Source organism: Cydia strobilella, chromosome 5 (genome assembly GCF_947568885.1).
Source record: "Cydia strobilella chromosome 5, ilCydStro3.1, whole genome shotgun sequence".
NCBI classification, from domain to species: Eukaryota; Metazoa; Arthropoda; class Insecta; order Lepidoptera; family Tortricidae; genus Cydia; species Cydia strobilella.
The window spans coordinates 11609083-11625450 of record NC_086045.1 but is presented as its reverse complement, the minus strand read 5'-3'; the positions used below and the strand labels follow the sequence as shown (position 1 = coordinate 11625450).

The 16368-nt window shown below is 37.7% G+C and overlaps 1 protein-coding gene across 1 annotated transcript; it reads right to left on the bottom strand.

Moving 5' to 3' along the window:
- Window positions 1-97: 97 nt before the first annotated feature.
- On the bottom strand, window positions 98-15419 carry LOC134741683 (odorant receptor 67a-like). The gene is made up of 9 exons (XM_063674557.1): window positions 15145-15419; window positions 14592-14738; window positions 6124-6306; window positions 4658-4850; window positions 4431-4527; window positions 3393-3497; window positions 3065-3153; window positions 1721-1787; window positions 98-163 (listed from the first exon to the last, which is right to left on the bottom strand). The coding sequence occupies exons 1-9, from the start codon at window positions 15401-15403 to the stop codon at window positions 98-100; spliced, it is 1206 nt and encodes a 401-aa protein (XP_063530627.1). The 5' UTR covers window positions 15404-15419.
- Between the last annotated feature and the right edge of the window lie 949 nt (window positions 15420-16368).

Genomic DNA, 16368 nt, shown 5'->3' with positions numbered 1-16368 from the left:
GTTTTCTGTGTACCTTGTAGAAAAGCGTGTTGTTATTAGTACTAAATTACTGTTGCTATTAAAATAAATACTAAATTAAAAAAACAAAACCATTTGATCACTGAAGTGAATTTTGGTACATTTGATTTACTACTGACATGTAAGACCACGTCTTGCCGCAGATCTGAAATCAAAGGAAAAATTAGTAGTCAGTCCCTTCAGTCCAAACTATACCTCTCGCATCGAACGCCCCCCCCCCCCTAACAGACAGTTAATTCATATGGAGTACTAGCTGCCACGCAAAAAATATTTCTTGGAAGTTTAAAACATTAAATACTTTATTTAAATAGAAATATGTAGCATTTAATTATTAAAATTCGTTAAAAACACACATTACATAACATAACATAACAACACAACATTATTGTTTTTTTTTTTAATTAGGCTCAACTTCAACCTTTTCCCCTCACTAGCTCGGAAAGCCGTCTTTTATCCTTTAAAACAAGCAGGTAAAAACGCATTTTATATACTAGTGCAGTGGGGAAAGTAAGTTGACCTTGGAGCGTGTTTAAGTAGCTTTTGACAACAAAACGTAAAACGCTCAGAATAATGGTTCGTTCGATATTAGGTATATTATCATTAAATAAATCATTGAAAATACCAAATTTTGCTTTGTGTAATGATTTTAAGTCATAAACCTTAAAATTCCATAAGAAACATTTGTTTTTTTTATAATGATGTTGAATATAATTCTGAACGCACAATGAGGTGAAAAGTTTTGTGTTACACACGGGTGCAAATGTATTTTTCTTCTCGTGTGTTAAAACACTCGCTGCGATCACTTCGCTTCGCTTTTCGCTTGCTCGTGTTTCAATTCCACACTCGCGGGTAAAATACAACTTTGCACCCTTGTATAACAATAGTACATTTCGATGCTAGTGCGGAAAGTATGTCATTAGTCAACGAGTACCGAGATATCTTGCCACGAGCCGTAGGCAAGTGGCAAGACTCGGGACGAGTGAAGAATGACATTTCCGCACGTGTATCGAACGACGTTTTTTAATACAGTTGTGAAAAATAAGAAAAGCAACAAGTAAGGAATAGAATTCGAAGCATTCTGTGACATCATTGACACTGACATTATGAAGAGGTGTTTTTCTAGCTTTTATTCGACTAGAATAAATTTTGTTATTATTATTGAACCCACTTCAATGAGTTTTTTTTCAAATGCATGTTCTATAACACAGAAACAATTGTAAATTTATCTTTTTTTTAAATAAACGTGTTATAATACTTATAATGATGAAGAGGTAAGTAATAAAATATGAAATGCATATTTTTCGTATTCTTATATTAACATTAACAGTAGGTTTTTATGTTGATTACGATGTTTAAAGGAAACAAATATTAACACTTATCAATAAGTAGTCATGAATTGGAACAAGTAAAAATTTTAAAAAATTGGAAAAGTAAACAGCCACGAAAAGTAGCACTTTTTGAGCAACTGTATTAAAAATAACTATTACCGTACACTGGCTGAAGTTTGTTTACATCAAAATTGAAGAAATATAAATCGATCCCACGTGGATCCCACTGACGTTGGCGAAATCATCGACAGTATCGATGGAGCCATATTACCCAAAGATTGAATTGACGCGAGAGGTATATCTAGGTATGCATCGACCCGGCATCGGCAAGCTAAAATTGCGTAAACATTAATTTACGTCTGCCATATACCTACCTTATAAAATGTTTCGAAGTTTATATCCGCGTATCCCAGTGCTCGCAATTTGCATGGCTTTTGTGACCTGAGAATTGTAAATTCCAAATTATAAATCGCACAGACGGCCCGCCCACTTTCTGCATTTCCAAATCGGTCATAATAACGCTACGGATGGGGCGTCGAAGTACTTTTTCCTACCAACTGAGAACTGTGGCAAATTGATCGAAAAGTTGCAACGAGGCCTGTGCTCACGGCCTCTCGGGCAAATTGGGCCCTTCGGACAGGGCAGGGGTATTTTGCCCTCTTTTGCCACCCTATATGTAGTTGCGCCACTGTCTACAGCACGAATTAATGTCTACAGGACCTTGCATCTTGGCACTATTGACCTCATTGTTTAACCCTTTGACCGCCAAAGACGTTCAAAGACGCGCACAGCTACAGCTCAATATCAACCCTCGTACGTTATCTGACAAGGTTCACGATGGCGCGTCGCACGCTTGACGTTCAAGTTTAGGGCGTCCGCAACGTCGCTCGGGTGCACGGAGCGGGCGCACGCACGCGCGGGTAATTTTTTGTCTAAGTTAAATCCGCCGCACGCGCCCGCGTCAGTTATTATTATTATTAATTCATTTATTACAAAGTTACATTATGTACAATAATTGAGCCAAACTGGAGTATCCAGCGGAGCAGGAGTTAGCGGCGCTCATAATATTTTTCTTTAACCCGCTCGCCCGCTCCGTGCACACGCAGTACGCGCGACGTTGCGGACGCCCTAAATCAGTGGTGGGCAAACTTTCTTCATGGGGGCCTGAAAGTTTAGAGAAATTTCAGAGGAGGGCCAGAGTTGCAGTGAAAATGCATTTTTATTATTTGGCGGGCTATATACTAATTATTTCGAAGGACCGGCGGCGGGCCAGATAAAATCCTTTCGCGGGCGTAGCTCGCCCGCGGGTCGTACTTTGCCCACCACTGTTTGTCATGTTTAGGGCCTAAACATGAATCTAGTATAACTGGATCGGGCATGATGGGTGGGGGGAAATGACCGAACGGGACAGTCTTATGTATCTTTCAGTAGGAGTAGCAGAGAAAGCGCTGTTATTGTTTGTCCTTGTCACAGTCTCACATTTTTATTTATTCCCACCGTAAATTTAGTATGGTTTATGGTAATTATGGTGGGCTACTAATCTACTCGACCAATCATATTATTGTCGCATTGCGTATGTTCTGTCCCTCACGGGCGCACGCGTATAGCTCATCTTTGTAATGCTAGGTATATGGCCCTAAATTATCCGGTGACGTTCGAGAGACGATTTGCACCAAGATGCACGTTTATTAGTTTTATAACGCGTGTGACGATCATACCTTGCAATCATGATAACTATAATTTTCCTGAATCTTTGATCGCTGTTGTACCATAGGCTTTGATAGGCAGCGTCAGCGACTCCACTGCTCTGTAAGTATAGTATCATTGTGTTTAATAATTTACTTTCCTCCTTGAATAAAAAAATATTTCATAAGGACAGTTATTGATGCAGTGGTCAAATTTGAGGCACTACACTAATTTTTCTTAGGTTTCACACCTCTTATATTTACTGAAACTCTGTATAGGTAACTCATTGGACAGAAATTAAGTCCTTGGAATACAAGTAGGTACCTACTTGTTGTACTTAAAATTGATTATAAAACTTACCGTATCTGATAGAATCTGCCCCGGCAGGATAATATAAAAGACAGCCAAAAGGACCTCTAACGTAGCCGTCAAATACTTTATCTGCTGGAACTTCACCTTTATCACCTGAGAATAGTTTAATGGGCCTAAGAACAGCAAAATGGAAGGAGGCACCTACATTGCTAGTACATATTTAGTTCCAGGGCTAAGAACCGGTATTAAAATACTGTTAATATCAATTTTTAATTAGCAGAAACGTCTGCGAACGTTGCTATTAACTACTATTAAGCTTAGAATAAAAGTGGGAAAAGTACGGTTAGTGGTGGAGGCTCCCCTAGAGCCCTAGAGCCATATAGTAGGAAGATTTGCTGACTATGGATGAGGTTTTGGTGGCTCAGTTGGCAGAGCGCTAGAGTATCTTCTCGAGGCAGAGGTGTAGGGTTAGAGCCGGCGTAGCTTTATTTGACGTTCATAAGCGCATTGTACTGCTTGAATAATAAACTATCTCTATCTTTTCTACAGTTTTCGTTATTTACTATTTTCTTTTATTTATTAAAATATGACAAATTTCTGTTAAAGTTATGGTTCCAAAATAGTGCAATTAGTGCGTATAAACCAAAATGAACGGTGTTCAACTTTGAGGCGAGATCTAGTTTTTTTAAATGCCGTTATTAATTGTACGCAAAAAGGTAGATAACATTTTCATGTCTCAAATAAATCTTCCGCTGATAATAAAATACTGAATAATGATAAGAGAATTCGGAATCGTTTAATCTAAACTTGATTATATACCTATAAGTATGTTGAATCGTATAAAAAAAAGTTAACTACTGGAAACATGTTCTAACATATAGAAAAAAAAACTAAAGTTGGGGTAATTGCTTAATTGTTCATCTATTGGTGCCACTAGCCTACCACAAATTACACTGGGCTTATTTCACAAAAAGAGATTCAACATTAGGCCGCTAGATTAAAAAAAAGGTGGGCACTGGGTACATACTTCACAAGGATATGTATAGGCTTTCATAGACTTAATTAAAAGTTCTAGTCTTTACTTACTATAGTAAGAAATCCAAAGAAAGTAATAATTAGAGACGAGATGATTAACACATTTAACAGTATAACACTAAATATTTCATTCAAATCCTTAGCTAATCTGAAAATAAAATGATTTATAATAAGTACATTTGTGGCTCTATAAGAGAACTCTACAAAAGATAACTGCGGTGTGGATACAGATTTTAAGAAAAATCTTGAGTAAACAAAATAACAAAGCCAAGACTTACTTCAAAATTTTCTGATGTCTCTTAACGACATTTTTAAGGTTTTCTAGAGATTCATCTGCTTCCTGAGCTCGGCGGTCCACGTTTATGTTCAACAGGTCGTATTGCAGCAGACAGAAGAGCATGGACACGTTGACCGTTAACGTGAATAGCAACATATCGCAGGCCAGGTAGCTGCATTCATAGATCATTGTTGCTAGAACATTGTTCATAAGTATTGACTCCTGAAGTTTTTCAACAGCTGTATTTTAGGAAGAGCGTAGAGACTAAAACCGATATTTCCAGTTTTTATAAGCTTTAAAATAAAATTTGTAAATTCACACACATGGTTCCTACATTAACGACAAATTAAGAGGAAAGAGGACGACCGCTTCTCCATACAAACGTAGTCCCCATTTTCCTCTCCGGATATTGTCATTATGGTAAATATGTTATATTTATTTCTTGCAAACCATTGTACAGAAAAAATTTTTGGTATGGTATCACTTGGGACCCTGAAAGGCTATTAAAAGGCGATTTCGCGCGGGTCCTCCACTTTCGTCTGAATTACATAATTATAGCCACGTCAAATTAAGCCGAATATGGGCAATCAATAGTTTTGAAAATCGGTATAGTTGTACCTTGTGGTGTCCAGATAAATATACTAAGTCCTCGAGGGTGGTGGGTGTGCTGAGTGAAGGGGGGTTGAAGGTACCTTTTTTCATATTTTTGCTCATACCTCGAATATCAGTACGAATAGCTTTATAATTCTTCGGACAAAAGTTTCTACATAAAATTTTCTATAAATTAGGTGATATTTATTTTTACTCTACGATCAATACTTTAGGAGCTACAGGATGTTTAAGTTAACAAAGAGATAACAAATAACGATTTAAGAAAATGTCGTTTCTTCGTAGTTGTTCATCATGTCAAATTTTTTGGGGTTCCGTACCCAAAAGGTAAAAACGGGACCCTATTACTAAGACTCCGCTGTCCGTTCGTCCGTCTGTCTGTCCGTTTGTCACCAGGCTGTCTCTCATGAACCGTGATAGCTAGACAGTTGAAATTTTCACAGATGTATTTCTGTTGCCGCATAACAACAAATACTAAAAACAGAATAAAATGAATATTTAAGTGGGGCGCCCATACAACAAGCGTGTTTTTTTTTGCGGTTTTTGCGTAAGCAAGCTCACCTGCTGATCAAAAATAAAAATAAACCGGCCAAGAGCATGTCGGGCCATGCTCAGTGTAGGGTTCTTATCTATACTTTAGGTAAGGGTAACTATAGGTAACTATGAAGTAATTTTATTTAAAATAAAAATCATAAATAATTAAATATAGGTACCTAGGTATCTACTAATCTGTATTCGAAACCACTCTATGTTGGTACTTATAACCTTCTTCTATACATAAGTATATGTGCTAGAATCAACTTAATTGGTTGGGTGGCACCGAAGTTGACCGACGTCTAATAATCAACAATCACTTACTTGCTAACGTATGCATCAAATTAACCGCCACATATTTCCACAGCGAGTCAATCTCAAACGGATAGTATAGTTCAAACGGGAACATATAGGCGGGGTTTTTATCCAGGATTCTCAGGATGAAGTATATGACTAAAGAAATCCCATTGTAAATTAATAAACCGACTATAGTAAACTTGAGTATGCCTGAAAGAATAAATATGATTACTTAAACCTTTTGTTTGCGTTTGTTTAAGACCAACTAGCTGTTAAGACAAAAAATTCTGTCTCTGGCAATTTAGTTTTAAATAAATATAATGAAAAATACTGTAAACTGGTGCATCAAAACATTCAATGTAACGTAACGGCACCAATCATGGAACATGTTAGAGAAAATTTGGAGTATTTTTTATTTTTCACCGACACCTGCAAAATTTCTACCGTTTTATATATGCGTTAAAAGTTGAATGTCCTATTTGTCCTTTATGTATTTAATTATATAGATACTGCTATTGGTTTCAATATTATTAAGAAGTTAAAACTATGTATTTTGCTCCAGTCATGGGATATATTGTGACGGTGCGTGTAACGGAACGTTACACTGCCAACTTTTGTATTATTCCTGGCACAATACAATTCCTAAATTCGCCATTCAAATTCAAATCCTTCTTCGAATCCATTCCGTTGGTAATAATTTTCAGTTCAATACAAAACTTTGCTGAGTAAAGATCTATTTCCTGCAGTGCATAGTATTCAGTATAATACTTTATATTGTGATCTATATAGTGAATTCATAATGCAAGTGCATTGTGTTATGTGCACGCGTAATTGTAACAGCGCATCTGTTCTACCTACATTCAAAGGCACATGAAATTGTAAGTATTATAATAGTTAACTAATTTAGGAAAGTGTTTTATCTCTATTTGTTAGCGCATCAGACAGTAACACTCGCCAAAGGTGCCTTCTTATTTTAATAATAAATACCCTGATCGCCCTGGATCCTGCCTTTTAATTTACCCATCCTGTTGAGGGAGGCTCCTACTGACCTACCCCCTCACACTGGCGCCCAACGTGGGGCGAACCCCGCCGCTGAGCAGCGAGTTCCAGTTCCCAGTACCCGCCACCCTACTTCCGTTCCTGAGAACCAGTACCAGCTCCTCTAATCACCACTCTAGTACTCCGACTACACCACCGTTCCTGCTCTATTTTAATTATTTATTTTTGGCGATTTTTTTTACAATAATTGTAATAGCTATTTTTAAGGTTTAATTTTTTTCTAAATTCAAAAAAGTCATAGTAGACCCAAACCAAATTTTGATATAATTTCGGCCTAACATCATTTCTTTTTTTTTTTAACATATAGCTAACCTTTGATCAAAAATCCAACCTCTAAATTACTGTTGCTAACCATACATCACACATCAACCATCCTCGTATATATTGAATAAATTACAATTACATCACTGAAAACAAAAATTAAAATATATAAATATATTATTTTCTCTTATATGCCAGCGTCCTACGCTTTTTGTCGCGCTTTTATTACAATACACAGTTCACAGTGATAACTCACACATACCACATACAGTTACACAATCCAAGATTTCCACTGAAATCACACAAATTGGTCTCAATCCTAAGTGTTTTTAAAACTCCTCGGAGTCACTGAAATGCGAGCAAATACTGACTTACGGCAGTACTACCGGAGCGAATCCGATAGCGTATCCATCACCCGAATAAATAAATACACTTAAGCCTGATTATCGCAATAAACCTTTATCTTTCTATATTATTTCTTTTGAAACCACTAAATAAAATTAAAATACAATTAATTAAATATTTTATTTACATTAACGCCATTAAATTTAAAACTAACAAAAATCTATGAAAAATAATGGCTCTAATTGTTTATGGCACAATGTTGCCAGTGTTTGAAAACTGATGATAAATAGAACCGTTTTTCCCCCAAAGGGTAAAAAACGGATATTTAGGTTCCTGCCGAAGCTTGAACCACATATGAGATAACACCCTTGTAACTCAGCCCTAATTAAGGGAATTTATCAACTTGCAGCGCCATCTATCGCGCCACTCAAGTACTAATGTCGCCCGGTTGCTAGCGCTCGGCTGCTTTCTCGTCAGTACCATATGTATAAGCCGGCAAGGCCCTTAGGCGTGGTTCAAGCTTCGGCAGGAACCTAAATATCCGTTTTTTACCCTTTGGGGGAAAAACGGTTCTATTTAGGTATCCTTGCCTCCCGCTTGAACCACATATGAGACGTGTTTAAACCTCTGCCGGCGCTGGCCCGGGCGTACTGTGACCTGTGACTGATAGTTATAATATTTATGCAATTTTGCATAATAAGAATATGGGCTTGAAATATATTCCGTATTGATATACCAAAAGATTGTTTGCGTCAAACCTTAATGACTAGAATTTCCTCATTTGTAATTATCGATAGATACGACAATCGTTAGCACTGACTGGCAACATAACTAAAGTTATTCATTGCGACTATGTAAGTATGCTGAATCACATCTGAAGCTACGCGAGCTTGTGATGCTTGCAAAGTGAACCCCATCAAGTGAGTTTTATATCAAACCCGTCCACTTCTCATGCTTTCCTTACAACACCCCACTAGGTGAAAATGATAAATAGGTTATGTTGTATAATGTAATGATAATTATTATTTTACAAAAAAGAATACTACTTGTCTACTGCTTAACACAATGAAATATAGAACTGCCGATCCATCCAAAAATCTGTTTCAATTCGTAACTAATTGGAAAAACCTGGGGTCCTCTCTGATTTAAAGTATTTTCTATCAATTAAATGTAAATTGGTCAGTATAGGTCAGATGTAATGTAATATGTATTTTAATATGCACGAATAACCAAATGTTTGTATTTTTAGACATTAATAGTTATTTACTTACCGGCTTCATTTGTACATAGCCCACTACATAATGACAACAAATTCCGTAAATGTGTTGAAAATTATATGTATACCTACATAATGTGTTTATTTGCGGAAATAATTGAATTGTATTTCGAATCGAGTACTGCTCTGCCTGAAAGTAGCGTCAGAAAATGAAGAAGAAAATACATCATTTCACGATTTAGCACTTTAATATCTAGTAACAACTTTCAGCTAGTAGTAGTTTCAACTGAGCCGATAATACATCCTTATTGATTGGTTTTAGGTGAGAGTTTCTTTAAAACAACCATATTAATGTTTAGATATGAATAGTTAATAATTCTTATATGAAATGGTAGGCTCCTATTTATTTTAAGTGTCAATTATGCTGCTAAATTTACTATCCACAGATAACTGAAAACATGCCGCATGCATGCAGGCTGGTACCGCTTCAACTGAGCTTATATTATATACTTGTCAGTCATGCAAGCGAATGTAACGAATGGTGAATGAACAGAATTACTTAGTACTGACACGCAGGTGACAATCGTATGGTGTTGATGATTGTAAATTTAAAGTGATGCTGACAACTCCAGTTGTTGTGGATAGCATCTCTCCATGATACTGTGCGTTTACTGAAGATAGGTCTACCAAGTAGAATATTTTAGAAGATATTTTAATCATTGAATCATTCAAATGAGTTCACCTATAATCTTTAGGTTTGGCATTTTAGGTTGTTTAACGTTCACTCTTTCTGGTGGCGAATTGATTCCCAAAATGAAGATTTTATGGTTCGCGCGCTGGTAGTGGATTGTACAATAGTTTATTGTTAGTCTTAGCACACTTCGTGAGTTTTTTATTGCTTTCGTACCTATACATACGATCTTCTAATAAGAAACTAAACACCTCTTGGCTGACCACGGAAGTCTCTTTGAATAAGAATAAACGAAGTGAAAATATCCACTTTAAATTGTAGTGCAACCTATTAAAACCAATTGCGAAACTTTCGTGAGACTAAGACAAATTACATTACATTACAGTATTATTTGTTTATGTCCACGGGTCGAGCTTCACAACGTAATCTAATCTCAAGTGCTGCGCTAGCGCCGTCGCGCGTGTGGTGCCGTGGCACAGTTCCTATTGACCCAAGACACGTGTAGATGCATTCATTACCAAATATTAATTTTGATAAGAGATTTAGCAACGCAAGGACGTTGTATGTTGTTTATTGACTTTCATGCAATTGTGCCATCAGGCAGGGTATAGTGCTACAAATATTTATTTACCGCTACTGTAATCAGTTTGACATATACTCACAAATAAAAACACTTTGAACTTTGCATATCAGTTGAATTTAGACTGTTTTTATTATCTTGAAGGAACCCTAGTACTAATCAGTCATCATGATGCCCCCAATAGACAATTATTAGATGATCTAGGCCTTTCTGCGACTTATTATTTGTCACTTCGTTGACGTAAAGCTGATATATATCTGGAAATCTCATATTTACTATATTTAATGAATGTATCATGAATATATAAATATATGAAATGTAGTGCTGTAATTCGATTAGCAGCGCGTCTGCCCTATATCCAAGACACGATGATTTTGTAGGGTACTACAAACCTACAACACTACTTGATTGCATTGACGATGATGCTTACAATTGCGAGTACATGCCATACGAGACCTGTTACAACAGTATGCTGTAAGCCCTGGACTGCTGTAAGCCCTGGACTGCTGTAAGCCCTCGACTTCTACCTTTCAGTTAAGCTTGTAGTACTTAGATCTGGCAATGACAACAGAACTAGTGTTGATTTTTAGAGTACATTGCACTCTATTTAACCGGCGAGCATATTGTAGTCATGAGACACTACTAGAATCATATTCGGCTTAGATCTTGCGCGATCCTTTGATGAGCGTTCTAACGTTATTATCAAACCTCTGATTCCGTGCACTGGTATCTATTTGGGATTTGACCTAGTTGACTCGTCTTTTTAAGGATGTTCTCTTTCGGGTATTCCTCTAAGAATATTACATATTATCTTGAACTTGGGTGCCTTTGGCCTAAAACGCCGTATGTTATAGTTCTTTTGTAAAAGCATGTGACTACTTCGTAGGAAGGGAAACATCTCAACTAGAAATCGAAAGAAGGGTTTGTATTTTCGATCCGTGCTCTTTTCGAATCAGGTATCTGCTATCGGTGACTGCCTGCAAATATTTTCTAAATATTACTCTTGTATGTACGTTTGCGTACGTTGTACCTTTGTATGTACATTTAATGGCTTGCCCCGCAGTCCACATGGTTTCAAAGATTTTGAAGTGATTTCATTTATTTGTCTTATTGGAAAATCAAACAAACCCTCGGAGCAATTAACGAGTTTTATTGTTTTATCATGTGTAGTCGTTTGAGTTAAATCGTTTCATTTAGATACAAAGCCGTGGACCATGGCTGTTGGTTCGACGGTTTAGTTCCCTTAGTCGGCTTCACTAATTTAATTCGCGATTTTTTCCGTACACAGGATCGGTAACTCCACTCTAACTGAACTACCGAAAAATATTTTCATAAATTCTTTCTTTATTTACACAAAGGGAAGCTTCGTCAGACATATAACATCTACCACTAACGAAACCGATGTTTCCACTCCTATTGATCAGTCATGGGTGACAATGCGGAAAGCCATATTAAATTAGTATTGTAGTCCTTTTAGTCATTCTGTGAAAGCACCTCCTACAAATACCATTCCGTTTCCGATAGTTATATTAATAGTAATGGAACTCTTTGAAATGGAACTAGAACGTTTGCGGTCAACGTATTATGATTTAAAACCCGCTGCTAAGATAATCTTTCAAAGTGGAGCTCGTTACTTACAGCATTTGAAGCTGAGTTTACAAGTTTCTACCTGATTGATGTGAATAGAGCATTATAAATGCTTTTGTTAGTTCGGCCTTTTGAACGGAATGTGATAGAAGGTATGTTTTCTACGTGTTACTCTTAGTTCTGTGGTCTCTGTGTGACAGCTACTTAGTAGACGTTTTGAAATATAGATAATTTCTAGACTAGCGCAAAGGTTTCTCTTTGTGACAGGCCGCTATTTTGTAGCTATAAACTATAGTCAATATTAGAAGAGGATACAGGGGATGCTTTAGTATCCCCAAAAAGACTATCAAAACCTGACTAGTCATTCAAAAGAGGGATTAAGTGCGATGATTTTTCACTCATATATATCATAATATGACAGTCGTAAACGAATTTGTATTTTACGTGTATTGATATTCCTATTCAGAGGAGAGAGTTTTAATCTTCTTTTCTTCTTTAAAACTGATGTCGATTTTCCTTGCCTCCCCCTCTCTCGTTTTGGTAAAGGATCTAGTTGGGCAAAGTATAACACAAGGTTTTTCACTCTGTGTTTTTCCCTCTGCACAGTTTCTTAACTGCCATTTTGCAGTTGGTTATACAGTTACGATCCTTAGAATGTATATAGGTAGGTTAGTGTTCTAGGTTCGTTCACGGCAAACAATTCCTTATTTGTTATCGACCAAGACCAACATTTGTACACAACCAAGATTTACTGTAACTGCGTTTCGTTATCAATTTCGCGCCAAACCCGCCAATATAAATTCAGCTGCTCATCGTCCTAAAAGGTGACACACAATTCGATCGATGACGTAGACTAACCGGGTCGCACATGGGTAATATCAGGACCATGCAGATCTTAAAAAATGTGAGTCCGACCAAGCAGACATCGAACAATAATGGGACCAATAAGACGTCCGCCACCGTATTAATGGTAGACCATGAGACAACGGTTGTTTGTCTAACAAGACAACGTCATTTCTTTGTCATTTCAGAGGACGATACGATGCCGTCTCATAGGACGACACATTAGGGTCTCACGATACGACAAAATGTCGTCTTATCGAACAACGGAATGTAGTTCTACGGGGCGACGCAATATATTTTCACGGGACGATACCACGGGATGACGCGACTCATCAGGACGACGCCTTGTCGTTTTGCCGGACGACGCTTGGCGTTCCACAGGGATGCCAAGTCGTCTCACGAGACGACGCTACGTCGTCTCACGGGACGACGCTATGTCGTCTCACGGGACGACGCTTTGTCGTCTCACGGGACGACGCCATGTCGTCTCACGGGACGACGCTTTGTCGTCTCACGGGACGACGCCATGTCGTCTCACGGGACGACGCTTTGTCGTCTCACGGGACGACGCCATGTCGTCTCACGGGACGACGCCATGTCGTCTCACGGGACGACGCCATGTCGTCTCACGGGACGACGCCATGTCGTCTCACGGGACGACGCCATGTCGTCTCACGGGACGACGCCATGTCGTCTCACGGGACGACGCTTGTCGTCCCAGAGGCATAAGTACCAGTGTACTTTTTATGACGGTGCCTGTAGTAAGGTCACTGCGTCTCGTCGCTGGGCCACGGGCACCGAGCGGAATGTCATCGGAATGATAAATGTCAGGGATGCCATGTCGTCTCACGGGACGACGCTTGTCGTCCCACGGGGCGACGTCATGTCGTCTCACGGGACGACGCCATGTCGTCTCACGGGACGACACTATGTCGTCTCACGAGACGACACCATGTCGTCTCACGGGACGACGCCATGTCGTCTCACGGGACGACGCTTGTCGTCCCATAGGACGAAACCATGAGGCATAAGTACCCGTGTACTTTTTGTGACGGTGCCTGTAGTAAGGTCACTGCGTCTCGTCGCTGGGCCATGGGCACCGAGCGGAATTTCACGAAGTCGTAGGTATTAAAAATTCTTCCATGTCCCACAGGACGACGCCATGAGGCATAAGTACTTACCCGTGTATTTTTTATGACGGTGCCTATAGGAAGGTCACTGCGTCTCGTAGCTGGGCCATGGGCACCGAGCGGAATGTCACGAAGTCGAAGGTATTCAAAACATTTTCACGATTTGAAATTTCTCGATCTTCTTTAAAAAAAAAAATTGCTTTGTAAACGTGTTGCTCGGCTGAGTTACAAAAGCGTACTGACGAGAAAGCAGCCGAGCGCTAGCAACCGGGCGACATTAGTACTTGAGTGGCGCGATAGATGGCGCTGCAAGTTGATAAATTCCCTTAATTAGGGCTGAGTTACAAGGGTGTTATCTCATATGTGGTTCAAGCGGGAGGCAAGGATACCTAAATACTTATTTTACAGGATTTGTCCATATCATCTAACTGCTTGTATGTACTATGTCTATGATATCATGCTATTACTGGTGCCAGCCAGTCCCATTATAAGGTGGTTTCTAATATTAGAGTAAAACATTTACAGATTGAACTTTTTATGAATGATTTTTATATTGATATTTTATGTATTACTGAACATTGGTTAACACATAATGAATGAAGTTCGTTCACAAGACACTCAGTTCCATTCATATATAGTCAGTTAAAATTCAAGGAACGTAAGGATATTGGATTCATGTCTGTTGAACGGACTAATACCATTTACTATATTACCAGTGTAAATAAGTCTAAGAAATCACCAATTATGAAAATATTGATATTACGAGTATACCTATTTACTTACAGGCGCAAGCTGTCTTATTGCGGTGGAGCCAGTACTCCATAAGCTCTTTCTTTTCCTGGTTTTCGGTATCTGGCCACAGCTCCGCTATTTCATAAACCACACTCCTTATGAAATGTTTCTTGCGCATTAACGATAATTTAAACAAACCTAAAAACGAATTTAAAGTATAGACTTGTAGAGAGTGATACTGACATTAAAAAAATTACGGTTTAATTTAAGTCTGAGTCTCCTCGGAAACATGCCGCGCTAGTGACTAAAATAGGTACGTGAGATAAATCGTAAAACTAGTTTAAACCTGAAAATAATAACAAAAAACGATAGGTACATAAAATTTTCATAAAGTAATGTAGGTAATAATTAATAATTTCATGAATTTCATGTGTAGAGAAACCTATACTAGGTATCTAAGTACATATACATATATGATTATTCCATGCCCAGTCTCTCTTTTCTTTTCGGATTTCACGGGCCTATATATCCCGGTCTTTTGATAGGCTTGCGTGGATGCCCAGTCTCTCTTTTCTTTAATTATTATTAAATAAATAAAACTTACTTTGCATCACAAGAAAGAAGCAAGATATGGCATTAGCAATCTCCAAAATGCCAGCATCTAATTCATTTATTTTTATTAAGAAAAAAATCTCGCCGTAACAAAACATAAAAGACAACAAAAAAAATACGATAAATTTGCAATAATTTTTAAAACGAGCCTTGTCATCGTCGATGACTTCCAGTCCAATAAATCTAAGTAGTTTGACTGGGATAATAATGGTGTCAATAAAACTAGAAGGCAACCGATCCAGAGAAGCCATTTTTTAAGAATGACAACTGAAGCGTATTTTTGCTATAAATGCCCGTATTGCATTTGAAAGTTGTAAGTTAAGGGTCCCCGGCAAGTTTGACCGAATTTCACCTTCCTATACAAACGGAGTTTCGTTCTCATTTTAATAATTCGATTGTATGTACAGGCGTCTAAAACTATGAATGAACTGTAACGCTGCAATACGTCCTTGGAGTCACGCTGCGACATACTCAAAAACCTGACATAATATAGTTAGTCAAAAATCACTATTTCTTCTTTTGTTTACGAAATAAAATTTAACCTTATTTCTCACTTAAATGGTTTTAAAACTTTTAAAATCATCGACACTTTAATACAAACCTATACAATTAATTTTTAAAACCCCTTAAGTGAGGAGTAAGGTTAAATTCCATTTCGTACACAAAAGAAAAAAATGAGACTTTTGACTAACTGTAATATGCCAGGTTTTTGAGTATATTTACCTATAAAGAGAATTTATTTTAGTATAAGGTTTCAATATCTGGCCACCCTTCAGTAACTAGCCACCTTATACCCACTCAAATGAATTATGTTTATAGGTGAATAGAGTTGATTTTTAGTATAAGGTGGCCAGTTATTAAACAGTGGCCGTTGACGAATTTCCCTACTTAGTCCTCGGCAAGCTCGGTTCTATACAAACGTAGTTACGCTCTCATTTTAAAACGACAAGCTAGATTGCTCTGAAACTTTGTATTTACAATAGGATAAGGTATATCTATGCCTGTAATTAGTTTATGTAGCTTCAGATACCATAGTTAAAAAAATACAGCGAATTTATGTTTTTCGTATAAAACTTGTTTTCGCTCTATTTTGTTTGTTTTATAAATGGAGCTATATAAACTAATTACAGGCATAGATATACGTCATGTCATTATATTTGCAGAGTTCCATTACAATCCAACACGTAGTTTTAAAATGAGAATGAAACTCTGTTTG

Coding starts and splice junctions, on each gene's coding strand:
- LOC134741683 (XM_063674557.1), bottom strand. CDS start 15,403: ATGGCTTCTCTGGATCGGTTGCCTTCTAGTTTTATTGACACCATTATT. Junction 6,307..14,591: donor CAATAAGACAGCTTGCGCCT/GTAAGTAAATAG, acceptor TTATTCTTTCAG/GCATACTCAAGTTTACTATA. Junction 164..1,720: donor ACTTCGAAACATTTTATAAG/GTAGGTATATGG, acceptor CTTTGATTTCAG/ATCTGCGGCAAGACGTGGTC.